Genomic DNA, 25,527 nt, shown 5'->3' with positions numbered 1-25,527 from the left:
ATCACCCACACTCCACTGAGTGACCCCAATACAATGCATATCCACATTGGTGGTATCCTTATTGGCTTTGTGCTTAGTTTCCTATCTAGAGTGTGACATTTGTTCAAGACACTTCTGAAAGTGTCATAGAAGTCCTTTCATCTGCTTTATGTGAGTAGTTAGTATCAGTTAATATTAATCTCACTAATTTCAGTCAAATAAAGAAGCTCAACCTAGAACAGAGTCCCTCATATTGCATTCTTAACTACTTATGCAATTTCACATCACTGTGGTCACCATGAATAACCACATGTGGTTAAATGATTAGCTATGTCATCTGACTTCTCTTAGACTGTAATCTTTTACAGTTGTAACCTCATATAACTCTGAGTTTACAAAATAAATATTAATATTTAATACAAATAAACTATACAGGGCAAAGCTTAGTGCTTCCCATAAAGGCTCAACTGACTTCAATACAGTTAAAATCAACAATTTTCTCTTTCTCGTCACATCTAAGAGGTGTGCTTATTTCTTATAGTTATCTTTTCCCCACTGAATTCTTGTATTGCAGACTGGATACTTCCCCAAATTATCAAGTTTCTTTGCAAGGTTTATATTTCAAGCTCTAGATTTAATACTGCCAATTAAAAAAAAAAGTTTCTTGTCAGACACCTCTACTGTGATTTCTCACCACGATTCAAACTCCATTACCAGTAATCCTAGGAAGAAGTCAACTTCTATTCATTCTCTCTGGAAGCACTCATCACTCAGTAACTATTAACATCATACTTGTCTTCCAGTTCAGTATTTCTACTGTTTAGTAAATATGAGAAGCTGAAATCCCTCTGCTCATATTTTCCTTGGGACTACCAGTCAGATCCTAGCTGTCTGTTTGCGTTCTTCATTGTTTTGCTTTCCTTGAATACTTTGATTAAGCTTTTCACAATGGAGTTTTAGCTGATTTTCAAACTATTTGAAGTGCATTTGGTAACTTTAACTGTTTTACAATTGCATATATTTATATAATAAATTCATATTTCTCTCCCTACCCCCTTATCTAAATATCTACCCACTCTCCTCCTTTTTGTCACTTTCCAAGTTTCATGGGTTTTGGTCTCTTGTATGATCTGTTTGACTTTACCAGTCATCTTTATAACTACTGGGTTACAAGAATCAATTATGTCTTGTGATATCACCACTAGTACAAAAATAAAGACATTAGCAATCACATTCCTTTTCATGAATCTATGCCTATGGAGTAGTTTGGTAGTAAGTCAGGGTCCTGTGAGCCCTTCTTCCATCCTTGTGTTCTCAGTACACACATTCACAGTTCCTGAAAAGTCATTATGGCCCTATGTAGATGTGCATTTTCCAGAAGATGGCATTTAACAGCCCTTTTTAGCTTCCAACTCTTTCTGTGTTCTTTCAACAATGTTCCTTGCTCGAAAGCTCAAAAGTCCTTTATACAAAAACTGTAAAGTTGTTGACTTTTTTTAACCATTTCTTTTATTTTGGCATAGAACATTCAATGAGTGCATCAGAAATACAAGCCTAATTATACTTTAAGTCAAAATATATGACCTTGGTGTAAATATTTAAAATTAACTACTGGTTCAATATTACAAAGTCTGTAACTAGTGGTCTGTTCTTACTTTCGTTACTCTGGTATTTATGGATAATTAAATGCTAGTTTATAGTAATCTGTTAAGTCATCTATTATTTTACTATAATATATTTAACTTAAATTATTTGACTAAAGCAAAATTTACTAATATAAAAAACAACAACTAATAAAATATAGAGGCTCTGATTTATCAAAAATAGTTTTGGGTTAGTTACACATTTTGTTTTCAATGTTGCTTGTTTGAATCCCTGATTTTTAAAAATTAAGCCATTGGATTATAGCATATGCCATATGCATGTTTTAGGCAAGTCAAATACATATTTTATAATTTAAAGGGCTATATTTTAAAATATTTTAGACAGCTTTGATAGTATATTTTATTCTGAGAAAAATTAATTGAAAATTTTATTGACTTTATGTAAAGTTTATATTAAAATATTACAGATCTATGGAGTTTAGTTATTAGGAACTTTTTTAAGAATAGGCACAAAAATATGATCTTCTTAGTGAATGTATTATTCAGAGATATCCATTAATGACATTTGATTAGAATATAAAAATGAATCACAATGTAGCTCTAAAAATAAAGTGCCTAAAACTGAATAATTGTTTCAAAAAATAGTGTTGATTGATTTATTTTCATCTCTGAATGGTAGTCATACCATAATATCTCCCATCTGAAGTTCTTTTGTGAAACTTATTGAAATTTAATAATAAAAAAAAATGTTTCAAACATTTTTTCAAACCAGCCCAGGACTTCAAAGATTTCGACTTTACCAACTTCAGCAGTGAACTTGAACAAACAAGAGTGAAAGCAACATCAATAACGAAGAAATGTATGTCCACAGAGAAGCCTATTTCCCAGGAGAACATGATCTCATAGAACCCAAGAGATGAAATATTCTCAGAAAAGTGTTCACAATTTTCTGTTCTGAATAATATATGCCATTTCTAAATCAAGGCTTGCAGTAACCATCTGGAAGCTCTAGTTTTTTCTTCCTTTCTTTTTGCCCTTGATTTTCTTTCTAATTCTGGTCTGTGGGGAGAGCACTTTTAACTCCCTTTCCCTAAACAAGCAGAAACTATACCTACATGAAAGAGTTTTGTAAAATCAGAGGTGGTCCATGGGGCTATAAGAACATGATTACTGGCAAACCTAGAATTTACATCTTCCTGGAGGGCAAGCAAGGCTTCCTCTATATATGCCAAACTACAGTATGTTGTCTAAGAACCAACCTAGCTGGGCAATGGTGGTGCTCGCCTTTAATCCCAGCTCTTGGGAAGCAGAGACAGGCTGATTTCTGAGTTTGAGGCCAGCCTGGTCTAAAGAGTGAGTTCGAGGACAACCAGGGCTATACAGAGAAACTCTGTCTCGAAAAAAGCAAAATAAAGTAAAATAAATAAATAAATAAATAAATAAATAAATAAATAAATAAAAACCAACCTAAAGAATTTGATATTTCTATTTTGGACTTGCCAAGACCTAGTTCAAGACAGAAATAAGCATTTGAGACTGAAGGGGTAAGTGAACCATAAAGAACACTTGCAATTCTTAAAGAAGACTAAGGTCAATTTCCCTCCCCAACATTGGGCTGCACAGAGCCCAAATCCAACTTCAAAGGACCAGACACACTTCCACACTTCTGGTCTTTCTTTTACACACATAAAGGTACACCTACATATATGTACACACACACACACACACACACACACACACAAAGAGAGAGAGAGAGAGACAGACAGACAGAAACAGAGACAGAGATGTACACATAAATTAAATATCAATTGTCTTTAACAAATGTAGTAAGTGTGGAACCCACTGATTACTATTAGTTATTATATTGCACCACCGTAATCAATGAGACAGTCATCCTAATATGGGTTAGGGCATTAAGGTGACCATTACCTGAAAGGAAGGTTCTTAAAGAGCAGTTTGATCTGGAGTGAGGAGTTTCTAGGAACAAGATTTTCAGTGCCAAAACCAAGTCAATTCATCTCAATTGGTTACCTTGCTGCTGCAGATATGCTACTGTGATGACTCTGTATGTGCATCAAAACCTCAAATAGTGCCTGGTACTGAATGTCCTGTGCCAATCATATTTATTGTATATAAAATTCATGAATACATATGTATATGAATTTATTCTATTATCAAAAAAGTCCTCCTTATATGTTTAATATTAACTCCCCTGTCTTTTCTAAGGTTTCTTTCCATTATACTTTTTTTGTTTTTAAATATATATTGACATATACATAATGGGTATATAAACAGGTTATATAGTATTTATTCTATATTTTAAAGCATAAGCTCTCAATAAAATGTACAGGACGACCTTGGTCACATGCTCCTACCTGTCATTGTTTCTGTGTTCCTGACTTTAACCCATCACTATATGCCTTATTAGCAAATGCAATATTGAGAGGCATTTTGACAATTAATTTGACTTGGCTCTCACTATTTCAAATTTGAAGGGCTGAAAATGCAAATGAAAGGACTTCCTTTTCTATAAAATATAAACCCTTTTGTGTTTTAAATCTTAAGGAAGAGTCGTATAAAGCTTAGGCTGCCCTATGTAACCAAGGCCGATATGGTATTATTGTTCCTCCTGTATTGCTGGGTTTACCGGCAGTAGGTATCACACCCAGTTTTATGTTGGTAAGTGCTTGGCAAATGCTCTCTGGTTTGAACTACATATGCATGCTCCTGAAGTACAGTTTATGTTTGAATTATCTTCTGAATGCCTAAAATTAGCACTATAATTTCTGAGACTGTATATGATCTCTAGAATTAATCTAATTGTAGATATTTTGTTTTAAAAAATACATTTTATTGTTTTTTATTTTATTTTTATATATTTTAACTCACAAATACTTCTTACAGTGATTATTAAAAATTCCTTAGAAATAATTACACAACAATTTCAGAACTTACTCTTAACTGAACTTGATAGGGTTATTTTTGAAAATGTTAATAAAATAAAACTACTAAAAAATCAATAACACTCTTATTTCATTAGCTTGCACTTATAATCTATATGTATTGGCAACCATCTTTCATAAAGCATATGATTGCATACTCTTCAAAATTAATAGTCAATCTTTTAAGGATTTTTCAGCATTTAAACTCTTCTATCTTCTTGGAAGTACTCTTTAGATAAATAATGTTAAAATGTTACATCTTCCTCAGAACCCGGGACTACATCTTTAAGACCTCTCTAAGCTAGCTGATACCAAGAACCTAAAGGTATCAGACCAAGCATCAATTCATGAAAGGTGGCCCAACTCCATCTTTTCTTTGAGACAGAATTAAGGAACTGTGATGTACTACGGCCTCAGAACCTCTAGCACAGAGGTCCCCATAGCAGCCAGTTTCTCCATGCTCCTTGTCACTGAGACTGCCCCAGAGGAAATGACATAGCATGAATCTTCCTGATAACCCCTGAAAGAAAAAAGAAGTACAACACTTTCCCTTTCTTGGGAGACTTTCTAAGATCTTCTCTGAGCCTTTCTGTCATCTTGTCAGTGGTAGTGGTCTCTATTCCTCTTGCTGGACGGTAGCTCTCCAATGATGTTCTTCTTTAGTTTTTAATGGCCTCTTACATTCCTGGTTAATCTCACACAGGTTGTTTCTGATTTAATATTCTGTCCCTTGTTCATGTTCTCCTACCTCAAGAGCCAATCATGCTTTACATGGTCACAGGCTCCTCTCTCCTAATAAAGCTTATGACCAAAAGGTAATTTTGCATCATCTCTTCTCCCGAGCAAACCATTTTGACACACTTTTCTCTATCTAGAAATCATTAAACTGATATCAAGGGCAGCAGGTAAGAGGCACAGCCTCCAATAAGGTTTCTATAATATAAAAAAAAAATTGTATATGTCATGTGATATTTGAGATCATCAAGATGCTGACTCAGAAAGGAGCATTGGTCTCCACCCAGTAAGTGTATTTAAGTCAAGTATTCTCCAGAACCCTTCTTTCTAACTCTAATAAGGATAGGGAGAAACGTCAAGCAGATGTTAAGGGTGCTCTATCCTTGAGAACAGTTAGAAGGTGAACCATTTCCAACAGAGATATCTATAGTTTTTCTTCAATACAAGACAAACAGAGAAATAAAACAAAAGTAAACACTAACAACAAAACATCCTGGACTGGAAAAGAAAAGCTGGAAGCTTGTCTTTGGAGAGATGGGAAAGGATCTTGCCAATCAGGAAATCTTGCGGATTTCCTAAATTCTCTGGGTGGTTTCCTCTGGAGCACTATACATGTCTGATTCCTAGATGTGATCTTGCTGCAGTGATTTGTTTTTTCCATAGGAAGTTCACCAGACAGCACTCACTGCTCTGTTCTACTGTTACTGAAACTCTAGACTGGGAACTGGCTACTTCAGTGGAGCTATCTGAGCCTATTTCTGTCTACTTTTTTGAATGTCTGCTTTAATGTAGTGTTGTTGTCTATCTGCTGATCCATTCACCAGTTACTAGTTATTTATCCTTTAGTTTTACTTATTATGTACTTAATAAATCCATTTCACTGAAACCAAAAGCACAGCTTTTCTCTGAACCAAACAGATCACCACCTTCAATTAATTTACTCATGTATTTGAGTTCTTTAGCATTGAACTGCAGGCTACATAATTAAATGTTGAGCAACAGTGACAGTTTCTGATTTGACACTCTTCTTCCTAAATAAGAAACCTTGCTGAGAAATCAACACTGTGGATAAAATGAACTTCTCCATTGGCAAGACTATGAGCTGAAAACCAGACTACTATTGGGTATATAAAAGGTTGCCATTAATTTGTTCCGAGTGCTTTGTTTAGAAGACTAGGGAGTGTTTCAGATGCAAAAGATCAGCAACTTGATGTGTTTAGATTCAAATTAAGTGAAGTTTATTTTGCAAGAGTGCACTAACACAGAGAAGCCTTTTAAACTTGAGTTAACTGCTTGAGGGATTATGGATCACAAATTTGTATTACCCTGTCCTCTCCTTTTGTAACACAGCCACATAGTAGTAGTACAGGATGGACTTGTAGGACATCAGTGAGAGGAGAGGCCCTTGGTCTCAGGGAGGCTTGATGCCCTTGGTCTCAGGGAGGGGAGTGCCAGGATAGGAAAGCAGGAGCAGTTGGGTTAGTGAGCAGGAAGAGGGGGGATAAGATAGGGGAGTTTTCCGAAGGGATAAAATTTGCAATGTAAGTAAAGAAAACATCTAATAAAAAAATGTTAAAAAAATAAATAAAACTAGAAAAGACAATATTGCCTTGAAGGAGTTGTACAAATTTCATTAAGATACAATTTTTATAATTATTGCATTACCAAAAAAAATACCTCATATGTCCCCAGTATTAAAAATTATTTGTTTAAATGTTTTATAGAGCTAAGGCCAAAGAGTGTATTTCACAAAGTATATAATAATACTTTGTTTATACTTTAATACAGTGAGTGGGATCTTAGACCATTTATGCTTTTATTTCATCTATATTTCTGTCCTTTTCCCTTTTAATCTTCATCTATATTTCTCATAGAGAACTATACAAAGTACAATGCTAGCAGCTGTACTTGAAAATTTGTTACTAAATTTCATGATGTTCTTACTGTTTTTTTAATGGGTGACTGGATTAATAAGATTAACTAATTTTCACAACAACCTTTTTGTTTATTAGTTTTTTATTGTCTTGTCTTGTCTTGTTTTGTCTTCTCTTATTTTATCCACAGGTAAGGAAGTAATGGTCAGATAGGTTTCTATTGTGATAACCAAACCATGGTTGAATTAAGAGGATGTGCTAGAAAGTTTTCCTTGTCAGAAGTCATAAATCAGATTGTGTTTCAACTTCTCCACTGAATCTAGACTCTTAAAAAAACTGGAAAGTAGTCTACCAAATACAAACAAAATAAACATACCACTTCTGGCTATCAAATAAAACCAGAATTGGTGGTATTTGCAAGAGTAAAATGCTGTAAACAAACTATTGATGACTGAGAAAAATAAATTATTGGAGAAAATGTAAAAAAAATAAGACTTTTTTTTCAAGTTGAAGTTACATGGGTTTTATCTTATTTATTTTGTGTAGGGGACATATGGATTATTTAGTACACACAATAAATTTTGTCAAACAGACTTTTAATACTCAAAACTTTTGTCAAAATAGCTTCACTCATTGTCTTTGTCAGGGAAACATTTATTTCCTCTTTTTTAATTTATTCTGAGCAAAAGAAAAGTGAACAGTTGTGTTACTACTGCTGAACAATTGCTATAAAATTAAACTATACAATTTTAAATATAGTTTGTGTGTATTTCTCTCAATGTTAAGAAAGGTTGAAGTCTCAGAAGTTTTGGCAGCTTTTCCTAGGAAATAATATGGTGTGAACTGGCATACTTTGTGAGAATGCTTCATTCATTATCTATATTTAGGTCCTGATTGACAGTATGCTATATTAATTTTGGAAAATGTCTTTTGTCTCTCCCACTGCCAGATGTATCTTGTTCTTTATCTTGGTAGAATATAGAGAAACAACAGTGTCACAGCTGCTTCCCGCCCCAACAGAGAGCACAAAGCAATCCTGATTTTATGTTATTAAAGTGAGAGAAATAGAAGGTATCTCAGTTTTTGGAAGGAAACCTTTTAGACTTTTTAATTCTTTTCTCTGCAAGAGTATCTGCTGTGCAGAGATCACATTCTAATCAAATAATGAGATGTATATACTGTGAGAAGCAGGTCAATTATTTTACAGAGACTGGCCATTCTTGTACTGTATTTTAAGAAAAACAATTGGTTTCCTATGGGAAAATGATGCATATCCCAGGCATTTCTAGGTTATGTCAGTGATACTGAATTAGAGAATTAACTTTGAGTTCCTGTTGAAACAGGTAAGATGAAGCAAGTAGTACCTGATTGTAATGTTTGAAAACTGTGTGGCTTTAGAGTGGCTGTTTGCAGACATTTACCTAAGGTTTACATTTATCTAAATACAACTAAGGTTACTCTGAAAGAAGGCAGACTGGGGAGCTGGTTTTGTTGTTGTTTATTTATTTTTTCCTACTTTGGTACCATGGAAAGGTTTGGAAAGGTTGTGTATTCTAAAGTCACCACCTAACATGTCTCTAATATTTCTTTAAGTTCTGCTATTAAAATACTTAATTACTTTACACAGTACAAGATACTAACACTTCTTTTGTACTTTCTTGGTATGACTTTATTCATAATATCCTAGTCTAAGTATCTTAAATACCACCTCAGTTTTTTATTATCTGACTATAAAGATGAAATTATCATATAGTAACAATAATTTTCATCCTTACTCTTCTCTGTTTCTGGTTCCAGTGACCTATATGAAGCATTATTCATAAAGATAGATTCCAAAATATTTTGCACATGAGAGAAAGTTATTAAAGTTATATTGATATCTATGTGTCTGAGATACCCAATTTCCTTCAATGTTTTACCAAGGTATGTGCATGGACATACATTATCCACAAGTGAAGAACTTGAGATTCTGCTCATAGTCAAGAATAAAGATTTGATTCTCAGCAAATAATCTTTTTTTTTTTGAAATGTCTGTGAAAATAAGACCCTCAAACGCATGCACGCACACACACACACACACACACACACACACACACACACACAAACACACTTTTACATGCTATCATAACTTTGGTGTGTGTTTTGTTTTGTTTTTTCAAAATCACCCATTCATTTAGTTGCCTTTATGTAGTATGGAAAGAATGGATATACATGGAACTTATTTGGATGCAAGGATATGTAAGTGATCATACAGGATTTGTCTCATCAACAAAACCAGGATATTTCTCTAACACACCAAACGTTAGTAAACCAATGTGGAAAATGTACATAAAATTAACCAGAAGAGATTTTGATTCAACTTCATCTTCCTTTAAAATATATATACTTTATAGCACTCCACTCTTACTCCTTGTAGCTGCAATAAGAACTGCTTGTGCAACATTTGAATTTGATACATAACTCAATTTGATTAATTTAAACCTTCCATAATTTATTTTATTTCTTAAATGTGTTATTTAGAATTACTGTAATATTCTGGTTGCATGTATCTCATAGTTTGGATTTTCTCCTCACTGACTTCAGTTTGTCTGTTTGTAGTTTGTTTTATTTTTTGTATATAGTACAATTTTTCTAACTGTTTAGCCATGCCAAATAGTCAATGGTTAGGACATTTTATGTCTAACCGTATAACAATCATAAACTTAATTTGAAAGAGTAAAGAGGCAAACATTTGTAAATATAAACCAGGAATAGATTTAAGTAAAGAAGATAAGACCCACTTCTTCACTCTTTAGTGTCCCCTTCTTTGTACTGGATCTAATTTTATATCCAAAATGTATATGTGTATGAGTGTATGTGTCTGTTTGGATGTATATGCTCCCATATGTCATGCCATGTATGTGAAGCATTAAATGTACTCAATGCACTATGAATGACAGTCAATTATGCCTTCCCTTTGCCTGTGTCTACTGAACAGTAACAGCAAATGTAAACTAGGTTTTCAAAAAGGGAAGAAGGGGATATGGAAGTAAAAAAGCTGAAGGGTGTGTAACAAAGGACTTTTGTGTCCTTGCATCCATTTGTTAACTCTTCCTCCCATTTTTCTAACCTACAGTGCTAGAAATGATTGATTTTTCACACCTGAAGACCACAAAACCTGGCATGAAGTCGAGACTGTAAAAGTAACTGTGAGTGTTCAAGCTGCTCATCCACTGGGAGATACGTTTTCCTCTGTTCAGTCATTCGTTGATTGCCTCCCCAGTTTGACGGAGAAGAAAAATTTCAAGGTTAGTGAGAAAACTGTGTGTGTGTGTATGTGTGTGTGTGTGTGTTTGTCTAACTGTCTCTCTGTCCATACATTGTTGAATAGACATAAAGATAAAGGTCATACCCAAAGTATATTAAAATACTCAGAGAATGTAAACATTCACAACCAGTGCTTTCTCTTTCTTTTTGGTAGCTATTTTCTGTCCTCTTTAGCTAAAATTTCCACAGCTCCTTTAAAGAAAATTTTGTTAAATTATCATTTATTTCATCAGCCTTGTTTCCTGTTCATATATGCCTATGACTCCATGATACTCCATTGGGATGACTTCTTACACTACTGGGAGTTTGTATTCTGAAGGAGAAAGGTATCTCCACTTTAAGTATGTGAGAAACCTTGAGTTCAGGAAACTTCTATTATAATTTCATATTATCCAATTTTGAGATCCCGGGACACTACCATTTACCCAAAAGCCAAAAATTATTGCTAATGCTTAGTAATCCAGTGAGAATAATCCTTGGAAACGATGCAAGGGCAGGAACCAGCCTTGCTTTTTGTGGACCCACATCATCCAAGTGACCATTTAGCTCATTTTAGCTCTGTGATGCTTTTCAATGAATTGAACTAAATTTGCTAACACTCAGAACTAAAAAAAAAATTTTCAACTGTGAGCAATTAAGAATGACTCCTCTTTTGTGGCACTATTTCATCTGCTCTGTGGAATTTTCTTTAGAAGGAAACAAATATATCACACTGGTATTTTCTCCCTTCTTGAATTACATCTAGTTCATAAATTGTTAACTTTTCATCTGAAAGCTTTACAAGGGTTAGTCATCTTGAGAAGGCAAGAATATCTTAGCATCTTTGAATGCTGATGTGTAAATTAAGTCAAATAAAACAGCAGAGACATGAAGAAAATGATGGTGTGATTAAGAGTGTTGTAGAGTTATCTTTCTTAGAAAACAAGGACTCTAATTACCTTCAGGTTTCTCACATTTGAGCCAGATTACAAATGAGCTATGTCCAGGTACAGAAAAACCAACAATATTTTATTTATAATCTTACTTTAAGCTTTTGAACTACAAATTCTGGTACTAGAGGTTTGCTTTTTTTTTTTTTTTTTAAGTCATGGGTTTTATAGATGCTCATATGTAAATTAATCTGTTGTTTGCTTACTTTTTTTTCTTTCTCCACAGAATGTCCTCCTCATAAATACAGAACAGGTCGTTACATGAAAAATATAAGATCTTGCATTTTTCCTCATTCTTTCTTAAAAATCTATTTCTAATATTGCATTCCCCATTGGACTATTTCATAAGGGCATGAAGGAAAAAGAAAAAATGAAAAAAAATATAAGAGAGAAAGAGACAAAATAGACTGGATCTCACCACTAGAATTCACCATAAAAATCTCAAAGTGTAACAGAATTCTTACAAAATTTCCTAGACCAGTTCTTTGGGGAGTTGAGATCTATGAAAAATATGGCAATCAGGGAGGGGAGAGAGGAGGTGTGGGAAAATAGTAAGTGCAGCAAAAACAGGTTCTGAGGAATACACATAATTTTGTCTGCTTTAGATCACAATAGAATTTTTAATAAATAAATTTCTTTTCTTTTTGTTTTTTTTTTGTAAAGACACTTTTTTGAAACAGTAGATTTAGCCCAGTCATTTGTGTCATGTTTTTTAATAAACTGTCTTTTTTTTGATTGTTTGTTTTCTGTAACTGTAAATGTTTTATATCTGAGTCTCTTGTACATTGTCTTTAGAGTTCATTCGGATCAATAACGGTTCATGCACTGAACTGTGTATTGAATTTATTGTGTTTACTGTTGTTGTGTGGTTGAAGGGAGATTTGTAAGAGTTATAGTGGTTTAGGTGCTCATGCTCAATCGCAGGCATGGGCAGGTGGCTTTCCATGGGCGTGTCCCCAGTGATTTCATCATCCACGTTAATAATCTCAACAGTCCTTGTTGGAGCATGGTGGTTTTGCCGATGGTGCTGTTTCCTCATCTTGTAGAAAATGACTAGCATCACCGCAGCCATGAGTGTGATGGCCACAAAACACCCAATAATGATTTTGGTTGTTTTCATGACCTCATCAATTCCTGGGATTCCGCTGTTGATGTCAGTTACTGGGATGGTGAATGTTTTTTCTGTCGACCTTGTGCTCTGTGGCGTAAGAGATGTGGTTACATTGGTGGTCTCCCAATCGATCACTGGAGTGGGGCCCACATTGTTATCTGTGGTCCGTGCCTCATCCTGAGAAGGTTCCATAGTCTCTACTGTTACAGTTGAAAAGTACGAGAACGGAGTAGTGGTTGCCGCAGTAACATTCAAGGTGGCAGAAGCAGTGGTGTTGCCAACAGAATTACTCACCATACACGTGTACATGCCTGTGTCTTGCACAGTTACATTTGTGAAATTTAAAGTACCATCGCTGAGCACAGCTATCCGCACTTTGTATGCCCCATGGGTCATGACTGTTCCATTTGGAGTAATCCAAGATACGGAAGTCAGGGATGTAGATGCCCGACATTTCAGCTCAGCTGCCATGCCTTCAGTGACATTGAGGTCTGCAGGGGGCTCCACAATTACGGGAGCATAACATGTAAAGTAATTCTGGTCCAGCTCTCCGATGTACCTCCCTTTCAAGTTGGGGGGAGTGTTACACCTGGCACAACAAGCTGTGTTGGAGGGAGCCATGTCTCTTATCCACCAGCTGAGCCACAGGATGTCACAGTTACAGTTCCATGGGTTGTGATGAAGGTGTATCCTCTCTAGATGATGCAAGGGTGTGAAGAGGTCGTGAGGCAATAATGTTAGATTGTTGTGTGCCAAGTTTATCTCCACTAGTGACTGAAGGTTATCAAAGGCATTCCGTTCAATCACTTGAATCTGAGACTGTATCATCCACAGTTTTTGAAGGTGCATCAACCCCTGAAAAGAGCCAGGCCTGATTGCAGACAAATGGTTTCCAGAAAGATCTAGCTCATCTAGTTTGATGAGCGGCGTGAGGTTAGGGATTTCTCGGAGATTGCACATGGCAAGATTCAAATACCTCAAGTTGGACAGACCTTCAAAGGCACCTTCTGAGATGTATGAAAGCCTTTTCAATTCCCCTAAGTCTAGGCGGCGCAAAGAAGGGATTCTGTTAAAAGCATAGGAAGGGATGCTTTCAATAGGGTTGTTCCTCAACCAGAGTTCCTTCAGTTTAGACAAATATACAAAAGCTCCATTAGGTATGGTGGTAAGACGATTGTCAAAGAGTTCCAGGGTGTTGAGGTTCGCCAGACCATTGAAGGCCCCGATTTCAATGGTTCGAATATGGTTCCTACTCAACTGGAGGATTTCCAAGTGCCTCAAATGCTTGAAGCTGTTCACTTTAATGATCTGGATTTGGTTCTCATGGAGGTTCAGCAACCTTGTGTTGGTGGAGATGCCATCAGGAACCTCACGAAGGTTTTTCCGAACACAAATCACCTTGCTGAACTGGTTGCTACAAGAGCACACTGAAGGGCAGGTTTGAGCCCGAACCAGACCAGCCACCACAAGAAGTTGAAGAGCCAACAGCACCACAAGCAGGGGGTCAAATAGGGCCCTGTTAAACCTAGGACCTATCATTATCTGCTGTGGATGTAAGGTCATCTTGTTCAACATTCATAATTTATCTGGTGTTGGTCCTTCTGGAGTTCAAACAGTCTGAAAAACAATAGAAACAAAAAATAGTTACTACTTCTTTAAATTTTTTCCTAGAGTGTTGTTGGTTACATGTGTATGAGCTAAGGCCATTGTTGGTAAAATTAAAAGGCAAAACATGTAGTAGCCTTCACGGTAAATAAATTTAATAGCTGTCTGTCAGTTACCAATTCATTGAAAATATTTAGACAAAGATTTCAAATTAGCAATCATTCACCTTTTGCATAAAATCAGATGTTTAGTCGTAGACAAATGGAACATTAAGGAAGAGGTCCCTGGTATGGTGCTTACCAGCTGCCAACTTTGTAGACACCAAATGCACCAAAGTGTATGTGATGTATTTCATCTTTTGCTTCATTCATCTCAGGTGAGAAATTACAGACAATATTATTCAGGGACTATACCTAACCAGACAAAACCTTCTATGAAAAATTATTAATAAAGGACACATCCATAAAATTCATCCAGTATGGTAGATGTCATGGCTTACAGAATTGATAAACAATGCTTATTCAGGAAAAGATAATTAATTGCTGATATCTAGTAAAAAGGTGAATTGCATGATGTCTTGTTAAAGGTTATTCAGAATTTTAAATTGGTTACATCTAATCAGTAACCAAGAACAGAAATGGTAAACTTGTTATCAGGTATACAACTGCACATGGTATATTTCAATGTCACTTCCAAGTAACTTTTACAATATTTGAAACTCTCCTCTGACAAGGGAACTGTTCTCTCCCCCTTGAAGAATAAGAGTCATAGGAGAAAATTAAATGCAAGCCACATGGTAAAGTGTGCAAACAGGACTCAAAGCCGTCAGATTATTATGAACATGCTGGTAAAGAACAAAGATCAGCACACAATATGTTTCGCAATGTATGTAAAATATCTTCCCTCAGAGTAACCTCCGATGAGAGCAAAAAGGCAACTTAATTTATGCTTTCTGTGAAAGTGGACTAATGGGGTTGTCTGGATGAGCATGAACTTTCATAGAGATTCACATATGTAAGTCGTTATAATACAGCCTGCTGATTGATGCCTGTTGGTAGAGTGGTCACCTGTTAAGTTCCTTTGAGAAATGTAAAGTTTGATTACAGATAAAAAAATATGTAACAGTATTGTTACCTTGTTTCATTATTATTATGGATTATTATACATTTGGGGAAATAAAATAATTTATTTCCTGCATTATTTCCAAACTGCAACTTCTAAGAATATTTCATCAGCTGAACTGGCTGATCATGAATCATGTCTGTATGTAATACATACCAAACTCTCTTCTTAACCTGTTGTTTCTATTAACCTTTTAGAAAGACAGAAAGGAGGAGGGAAGAATTTCACTGCATTCCAGTTAAAAGTAGACAAACTTAGCCTATATTAGGTACAACATTAGGCAAGTTACTTATACTTCCTGTAGTTCAGTGTCCTTTCCTCACTTTTAAAAAGAAAATGGTAGCATTTCTTAATGGGTTTTCAGGTAACATAGTTAATGCGGGTTAAGAAATTAAAATACTACCTTCTGCATTGTGAAAACTTAGTAAATATTAGACATTGTTATTATTATCATTGTTCCTAATTCTGTCATGTCTCAACCAGGCAACTTGATTTGTACTGGACATAAAAAGATGAAGAATTAAACTCACATCCATGGGGAAATATGAATTCAAATGGTGAGACATCAGGGGAATAGATGTGTAAAATAACCCATGTTTATCACTATGAGACAAAATATTGGCACCAGACCCTAATGCCAGAGTAGCACACTGATGAAAAATTGAGGGGTGAGGAGAGGGGATTTAAAGAAGGTCACATATCCCAAATTCTGTACTAGTTGATGGATAAAAGAAGGAGGAGTACTTGGAAAAAGGATCAACATGAGCTAGGAAAAGAGGTTCAAAAAAAGCCAGTATGTCCAGGTCACAGTATCTTTTCCCTGTTGCAGGAGACTGAAAGAAAGAGACAGAATATGATACATATATTCTCTAAGAGAAGAGAGAGGCTGCATGTGACAGCCTCTCATGTGCCTATTGCAAACACAACTGACATAGTTGGGCAGGAAACAATGCTTTTACAAGAGCAGAGAATATGTAATATCAAATTAGTGATATTTTCATATATAAGGTGGTACATTCTAATATAATCATTGTAAATGTCTTGATAGTTTGGTGTTCAGGATCTTTGCTGGTCACAGAGAGACTATTGCTTCCAAGACCTTGAAGTTTCTAGATGCTTACAACCACCACCCTTTTGCATTACTCACCTGAAGACACAATAACACGTTTCATAGGTAAACCCTTGACAAGAGTGTGCATAAAGGACTAAAATTATCCACTTCTGAGCCACACGTGCATTTTTGTTTCACCCTATGTGTGGCCTAACAGACTCCAGCTATTCTGAGAATGACTCTGCCTTCTCCTTTAGAAATCATGACTAAAAATTCCTTTTCATTTGTAGGCCTCTCTTGACCAGTTATCCTCCACATCCAAGAACAACCACAGAAGGACCTTCCCTTTAAAACAGGGCCTGACTCTTTAGCAAAGCTAGGGAACAGATTAGGTGGGTCTCATTGACCCAGGTATAGGAAGACAAGACTTTACATGCAAGTGTTACATCCCAGTTGTTTTCACTGTATGAAGAGGTTTAGGACCTTAGGATGTAGAGCACTGCTATAGTAAATGGAGCATACTTCAGTCACAGAGATTTAAGAAAACATCCCGAAGCTTTTGACACTACAGATAAGAACATTCCTAATGCTGTATATACCAGGGTTTCCTCCATGCTGTAAAACTTTGAGCTAAAATAAATTGTTGCTCCCGAAATGGCTATGGTGTATTTTGCCACAGAGATGAATGAAGAAATACTCTGGGTCAATCTGTAAGTAATCTCTTTCTGTAAATTTAAACAAAGCCTTCCAACACACCTCTTGAGCATGCCCAGTGTCTGTGTTAGTGGTGTGAATGTCATGGGAATAACTAACAACTCTTTGTTTAGATTTAAGTCCGTTCTACACAATTCCTTGCACTATTATTCACAAGTACATATGGCAAGACAGGTTATATACCCTAAAAACAAAACTGGATCAATTTATTCTGTTAAAATGATGTAATATTAAACAAACTATTAAAGGTTTATCAATATATCTATAGATTAAAAACATCACTCAGTCCTTGTCAGAGAAGTTATGTTTGCAATAGATGATCAGTACAGAGATGCACAACTAGACAAGGTGTAGAGAGTAAGAGACTGTAGAACTTCCAGTCCAAAATGGAACATATATACTGTACCTCACTTCCAAGGGGTTAGGGATTACTGTAGAACAGGGAGTAAAATTGTCAGATCCAGCAATAGTGTGTGAGTGCATGGAAACTGTGTCTCCATGTACATATGGAGCACACATATGAATGGAAATTGACTGGCAGAATGCTCAAGACCGGTGCAAGCCCAAACCAGACCAAATCACATCATGGAGAGAGCAGTTGAGCATGAAATGTCCCTACTATCTAAAGAGCTATTTACAACAGTTAGCTTCTGGTGAAGAAGGGTGAGCTTTCTCTACAAGTATAGCTCCTGGCAATTCTACTACAGTCCAATGGAAGGTCATTCATGCTTGAATATTTGGTAACACAATTGGCCTTGATGGAGAAGTCACAAATTGGTTGAGAATGGAAGGAATATGTAGATCTGGGAAGAGTTTGGAAAAGGTAGTTAATACCAAAGTGTTCAAACAACAGTTACAAATGTGTATTTTAAATTCTGTCAATTTATATTTTCAGTATTGTAACTTTCAATGATGTTGACTATTGTAAAGTTCCAATACTTGAGGTTTAGAACAGTTTTTACATATGACTTCCTTTTTGACAATATACACTTTTTAAGGTTATTGAGCATAAAAAGCTTTAATGTAAAGTCATTATTCATAAATCAACTCATGCTTTTTATAAGGTTGGCATCTCAGGGCACTTTCCTCTTTCAGGTTTTCCAGCCCACATACCATGATCACTTATAATCCTAGTGACTCTAGCAGTATAGTTTGGTAATAAATACCAGGGTAAGTTCTTATTCTGTGATTTGTCATAATTTCCTTTCATGTTTTGTTTATTTGTTTCAAGATAAGGTCTTTCTATGTAGTTTTGCTTATCTAAGAATTCCCTTTGTAGACCAGGCTAGCCTTGGATTCATAAATATCTGATTACCTTCGTCTCCAGAGTGCTGGGATTAAAAGGGCATGGCACTACTGCTTAGATAATGCAATATTTTATTTGCAGTAGATCTGTTAATAGAGAATTCTTAATATTGAATGTATTTCACAGCCATTTGTGAATCTCAGTGCCATTAAAACTGGGAACCTTATTTTACTTTTTTTGTTTTGTTTTGTTTTGTTTTGTTTTTGAGACAGAGTTTGCCTGTGTAGCCCTGTCTGTCCTGGAACTCACTCTGTAGACCAGACTGGACTCAAACTCAGAAATTCGCCTCCCTTTAGTTTAATTTACTTTAATTCCAAGTGATGGAATTAAAGTTGTGTGCCACCACCACCCGGCTTTCATATTTTATCTTTTAATTTGTACCTTCTGTGAAAGGTCACACTGCTATTCACTCCAAAGTCCTAAGACTGCCACATCCTACAAGTTAGTGCCTAAGGTAAATAATATAGAGCGTGCCTGTAACACAACTTAAAAATTAAGTGCTAAAGACAATATGTTTATTCCTTACTACATCCTTCTTATGTTCATGCTCTTTTCCAAATTTAGATTTAAAGTATAAAAGAAATCATGTGATAATTGTCTTGCTGTTTTGCTTAATGCAATGATAATCAGATCCATTTATTTTAAAGAAAACAACATGATTTTGTTATTGCTTAATGGATATTTCAATATCTCCTGGTTAGTGTTACCATAACAATTAGCTGACATAACCAAGAATATAGATGAAAATATGGGCATATTAATACTGATGTTACTTCTAGATTATATAATTCTCTTGTTCCTCTTTACCATGGCTGAGTTGTAGTTTCTTGTTCTGGTTCCCTTCAAGGTCATTGTATTATTGTAATTAATGAGGTTTTGATGAATCAGTCATGAAATGATTCATCAATTATTCTTGGTTCAAAGCTAATTTATAACCTATAGCAAATAATATTTGGTACTTTGTATTGAATCAAATAAATTACTATCAATAAAAGATTTTCTACTTTAAAATCTAAATTATGTTATTTTACATCAAAAGCCCAGATTCAACATCTCTTTTATAAGATGATTTTATCACATCAAAGGAAATCAATTTAAAGCTATGCCATTTCACAGCATTTACTTACAAGTGGATTTATGTGGGGTATTGAATAAAGCTATGATACTTTTAATGATGTTCTGAAGGATATCTTAATTTTGTAAATATGCCTTTCTTCTCTTCTTATGCATCCCATGCATTACTAAACTAGTGCAGCAAGGCAGTGGTGGCACACACCTTTAATCCCAGCACTTGGGAGGCAGAAACAGGCAAATTTCTGAGTTCGAGGACAGCCTGCTCTACCTAGTGAGTTCCAGGACAGCCAGGGCTATATGGAGAAAACCTATCTAAAAAAAAAACAAAAAAATAAAGATAAAAATAATTTTAAAATATTAACTAGTGTATGCTAAGATAAAAATACTTTAAAACTCAGTGTAGCAGTATTGATACAGGCTGAACATGGACATTTGAATGTATTTAAAAAAGAGGACATAGATAGATGAATTGAGTTAATTAAAAATAACCCACATATAACCTTAAGGATGGCAATAAACATAGAGCACCAGAACTCCTCCTCCTCGCCCAATCTAAGTATTGAATCTTGATAATAAGAATCTCAAATGCATCCTCTTCCTCTCTCTCTCTCTCTCTCTCTCTCTCTCTCTCTCTCTCTCTCTCTCCCTCTCCCTCTCTCTCTCTGACACACACACACACACACACACACACACACACACACAGAGAAAGAGAAAGAAACACACACATACACACATGCACACAGGAAAGGAAAAAGAAAGAGACTTTATATCAATAAGACATTTCCATTTCATTTACTTTGTGTGATTTAAATTATATATTTATTGACTGAGAATTTCATACATGTATTTTTATCTTGTTACCTTCCTATACTCTACCACCATTAAATTTCACCCCTACCTGTGATGGCTATTATTGTTAATTTGACAATGTCTGCTATTTACTAAAACCTGAAAAGTTGGGCTCACTGATTGAGGATTTTTTTCCATTAATTAAATCATTTGAATTGGGAAGACACACTTCTAATACATATTTTTGAGATGAGAAGTTCCACCTTTAATTTGGCCACATCTTCTGCTGACAACTTATATAATAGACATGGAAGAAGGAAGCTCTCTTTCTTCACATGCTAAATCTTGTTCTCCCTGGCAAGTCCATTACTTCAATGGCATTTGAGCCTACATTTTTTTTTGTATTATGGCCTATAATGAAGAACAGTTGAGACATCCAGCCTTAAGAGCTGAACAACGACTGGATCCTTGGACTTTTCATAGACTATCACCATTGTTAGATTAGCTTGACAACACCCTACAATATAATTCAATAAATCTTATCTCATTTATTCTCTTCTCTCTCTTTCTCTCTCTCTCTCTCTCTCTCTCTCTCTCACACACACACACACACACACACATAACACTCATCATTCTATAAGTTATATTTCTCTTGAAAACCCTGAATAATATAATATACCACCCATATTTGTGATTTTATTTTTTTAATCCATCTTGCATAAATTCTGCTTCCCAAATATGCTGTCATATGACAACTCCATAGAGCACACTCAGACAAACAGGAGTTATATCTTTAAAGAAAACTGAAATTCGCTGGGTGGTGGTGGCGGCCCATGCCTTTTATCCCAGCACTTTGGAGGCAGAGGCAGGCAGATTTCTGAGTTTGAGGCCAGCCTGGTCTACAGAGTGAGTTCCAGGACAGCCAGGACTACACAGAGAAACCCTGTCTCGAAAAAGAAAAAAGAAAAAAAAAGAAAAGAAAACTGAAATTCTTTTCCATAGCAGTAATCAATTGTTCATAACTCCTTAGCTAGGGATGAGAGTTGTGTACATCTCTCCAATCTATGCTGAAATTTTATCTGATATGAGCTGGTACAGGCCTTCTGCATGCTGTTACAACCACTGTGATTTCATCTTTGTACCTGCTCTGTTGTATCAGACAAACACTGTTTCATGGTAAACATGAACATAAACAACTGAAACCCTGTTTTCAACACTTCTTACTCTTACAGCTTTTCTGGTCCTCTTTAATGATGATCTCTGAATACTGGGAAAAGGTGCTTTAGATGTAGATGTCTTGTTTAGGGCTGAACCTTTTACAGTATCTTATTCCCTGAACATTCAAATGTGGTAAGTTACTAATTGCTGTCTACTAAAAGAAGTTGCTCTCACCCTACACAAAACTCAACTTCACATGGATCAAGGACCTGAACATAAGCCCTGTGTCTTAAAACTAGTAGAAGAAAAATTGGAGATTCTAACTGAATTTATATCATGTGAAAGATTTCTTCTGAATTGAACCTTGATAGTTCAGTAATTAAAGCTAGTAATTGCCAGATGGGATAGCTATACTACCTTGTCAATTTGACATGTGGAATTAACTAATACCCAAGCCAAGTGGTAGGATGCACCTATAAGGGATTTTTCTTGATTAATTATTTGAAGTGGGAAGATCCACCACGATTAATCTTTGTCTTTTGATATGGGAGAATGCATCTTTAATCTAGGCCATACCTTCTGCTGACAGCCTAATTAAAAGAAATAGAACGAAGAAGTATTTGAGCTTTGCTTACTTGTCCTTCTTCTTACTGGTAAGACTTCATCGGCATTAAAACCAACTTCTTCAGTATGCTAGTACATATTAAAGATTGGCTTAGACATCCAGCCTCATGAACTGAATAATTGTTGGGTTCTTGTACTTTCTGTTGGTAGAGACCCTTCAGTGCACTAGAAGGACCTTGGCCTCATAATCAATTTAATAAACCCATACACACACACACACACTCAGAATATATATATATATATATATATATATATATATATATATATATATATATATATATATATATATATATATATATATATATATATATATATATATTCTGATCCACTGGAGTCTCTGAATATGGGACATAAGAAATTAAAATATTTCTTTACAGCAAAGTTGATCATCAATTGAGTGAGTGAAGAGATTAGCCTAACCCATGGAAAAATATTTACAACTTATACTTGTAAAATAATATTTGTGTGAAGAATATAAAAGACGGGGCTAGAGAGATGGTTTAGCACTTAAGAGCACTGACTGCTCTTCCAAAGAACCCGAGTTAAATTCCTAACACCCACATTGTAGCTCACAACTGTCTCTAACTCCAAGATTTTATACCCTCATACATTCACATAGGCATATGTGCAGATAAAACATCAATGCACATAAAATAAAAATAAATTAATTCTAAAAAAATAGTATACAAGGTATGTATAAAACTGAACACAGAAAAAAATAAGCCAATTAGAAATTGGGACAAGATTCAGTTGTGTAGCTTGGTCTTCTTGTGTGACTCCTAACAGTGGGAGCAGAAGCTGTCTCTGAGTTCATTGCCTGTCTTTGGAACCCCTTTCCTTACTGGGTTGCCTTGTCTAGGTTTAGTAGAAGAGGAGATGCCTGCTCTTACTGCAACGTTATATGTTGTATATGTTATTCATCGAGGCCAGTCCTTTTCTAAAGAGGAGGAGAGGAGGAGTAAATGTGGGAGAGGGGGCTGGGAGGTACTGACGAGAGGACTGAGAGCAAACTGTGTTCCAAATGTAAAATAAATGAAGTTAATAGAAAAAAATGAATAAAATAAAAAACTAAAACTGCAACAAGGAACTAAAGGGAGAGTTCTTAGAAATGAAATGTAACCGAGTGAGGGATGTATATTTTTTCACATTCAACATTCTTAGCCATCAGGGAAATACAAATCAAAACTACTTTGAGCCTTTTGAGACTTCATCTTACCACTTTAGAATGGATAAGATAGAAATTTTAAAAGTTAGTAGATACTGAGATGGCATGGAGAAAAGGAAATGCTCATTCATTGCTTATGGGAATTCAAATTGGTAAAACCACTATAGAAATTAGTGTGAAGGATCACAAAATAGATAAAAATAGATCTTCTGCATGAAGTAGTTAAACCACACTCACCCAAATACCCAAGAGCATCTATATGCTCTTACAGAGCTACTTCTTCATTCAAGCAATGAGCATGAGTGAAACAAGTAAAATTAAGAAATTCATTGTTAAGTGGACAGATCTGGAAATAGTTATTTTATGTGAGATAATCTGCCCCTGAAAGAAAACTACTGTGTGCCTCTTTCATATTAGATGCTAGCTTTGTATCTTTAGATACTTATATTTCATTTAGAATACTTATCTGTATCAGTAAATTATTAAGAGGCTACAGATAGGTACTTTCAAGGGAGTAGAGACAGAATGGAAGGATATACTAGAGAAAGCAGAAAAGTAGAATAAGGGTGATGAATTAAGGTGGGAATGGGAGGGCAGAGTTGAGCATGGCAATGGGGAACTTGCACTATAGCCTCCTGAAAAACTCATGGAAACCTTCTTTTGTAGAAGATTTATATACTATCCACACACACATTTAAAAATAAATTAAACATGCTTGCTATCAAATAGCTGTACAATGCCCCTACTAAACACTCTAGCACCCGGAATGTATTATTAGGCTTTTTAAACATTATTGATGAGCACAGTCATTTGAATTTAGTGTAATTGTCACATCTTTCAAAATATTATCCCCATTCTTCAGGCCAAATATTTAATAATTGAAAAATATTTCTAGTTTGCACGGTACACAGAAAACATTTGGCAGGACAACTTGTAGCCCATATACTATTGGTTTCTTTCCTAAGTAAACAGAGGTAGACTGATTTTTACTGTTAAAAAATAGTTAATTTCTGGGCATGGGACAAAAGTTAGCTGGTTAAATACAAGGAATTGGCAGCTGAGTAAATTACAAAATCTTTTTCCGCTCACAAATAATAAAATGGGGGTGAGTTTGGATATCTATATTGATATCTAATCCTATATTCTGTTTCTGGAATAGTCTGAGAGAATAAGATATCTGGAGCTGCTGAAATTCTGTTCAAAAGAAAAAAAAACTTGACAATGAAGCACATATAGCTAAAAAAGAGAGAAATGAAGAAGTGCAAGAAACTTCTTTGAGGTTGTGTTGAACAAATGAACTAAAGGACCTAGTAATGTTTTTTCCTGTGCACATTTTTAATCCTATCAAACCACTGGTCCTTAAATATGTAGGGTCTTTTGTTTGCTTGCTTGTTTTATTTTTCAGGTTATAAGCAAGTAAACATATTTTGATATATGCTACCCATTTCTATCACTATATCTTTCTATCTATCTATTTATCTATCTATCTATCTATCCTATCATCTATTTCTATCATCTATCCACTATCTGTGTCTCTCTATGTCTCTTTGTGTCTCTCTCTATTTCTCTCTGTCATGAAATCATCTCACTAAATTAATACCAAAGAAAAGACAAAAGTTGTTGAAAATTTGAAATTCTTATGACATTTTACATGTTAAATTGTTTTCATCGAATTAATTACAGTTACCCTGATTTGGTTGTAAGAAAATTACTAAAGTTTATTACCACCACAACAATAAGATTTTCTGCTGAAAAAAAATCATCTCTCAACACCTTTTTATATTTAAAAATGCCACAGGGCAAAAGGGAGCTTTTACCGAAGGGAGCTCACCATTTCAAACCAGGCTTATTTTAGCAATATTTTCTAATATTGCCTACACCCCAGTTTTAAATCCAACCATTCAAGGATGTTGAGCTATCTCATAAAAGGAGTATATATACATGCAACATTTCAAGGAAAATTATACACACACACACACACACACACACACACACACACACACACACATGTATATATATGCTCAAGTACAGCTCTAGGTAAGTGTATTAAAAACAGTACAGATTTTAAAAGGCTACAACCCAGGGACTTGACCTGTCAAGTCAACGGGCAATTGTTTTTAAAGCACAGTGCCTTTAAAAATGTTTCTAAAATGATACTTAGGTGTTAGAAAGTGTGTTTTATGAGAAAGAATCTGCCTCCACATCTGCATTTTTAAGAAGCCTTGACTTATAACTTTATAATATATAACTAGTGATTATATGTGACATTAGAATATGATTAAATAAGGAAAAACTGAATATAGAAAAATGATTTATTAAGAGAAAAAGAAGAAGAGGTAGAAGAGGAGGAGGAAGAGGAGGAAGAAGAAGGAGAATGAGGATGAGGAGGACGAGGAGGAGGAAGAGGAGGAGGAGGAGGAAGAAGAGGAGGTGGAGGAG

The 25,527-nt window shown here is 35.2% G+C and overlaps 1 protein-coding gene across 5 annotated transcripts in view; it reads right to left on the bottom strand.

The window, feature by feature from the left end:
* Positions 1-7,641: 7,641 nt before the first annotated feature.
* The window catches only part of Lrrc4c (leucine rich repeat containing 4C), a 1,245,152-nt gene continuing 1,227,266 nt past the window's right edge, over positions 7,642-25,527 (bottom strand). For all 5 annotated transcript variants that reach the window (XM_031371128.1, XM_031371127.1, XM_031371130.1 and 2 more), the window contains one exon: positions 7,642-14,097. In XM_031371128.1, the coding sequence (XP_031226988.1) occupies positions 12,133-14,055 (1,923 nt within the window). In that variant the 5' untranslated portion in view covers positions 14,056-14,097 and the 3' untranslated portion in view covers positions 7,642-12,132. The remainder of the gene's footprint in view (positions 14,098-25,527) is intronic.

The sequence above is a fragment of the Mastomys coucha genome, unplaced genomic scaffold, assembly GCF_008632895.1.
Source record: "Mastomys coucha isolate ucsf_1 unplaced genomic scaffold, UCSF_Mcou_1 pScaffold15, whole genome shotgun sequence".
Classification (NCBI taxonomy): domain Eukaryota; kingdom Metazoa; phylum Chordata; class Mammalia; order Rodentia; family Muridae; genus Mastomys; species Mastomys coucha.
The sequence above is the reverse complement of the archived record's forward strand: the minus strand, read 5'-3'. Positions and strand labels throughout refer to the sequence as shown.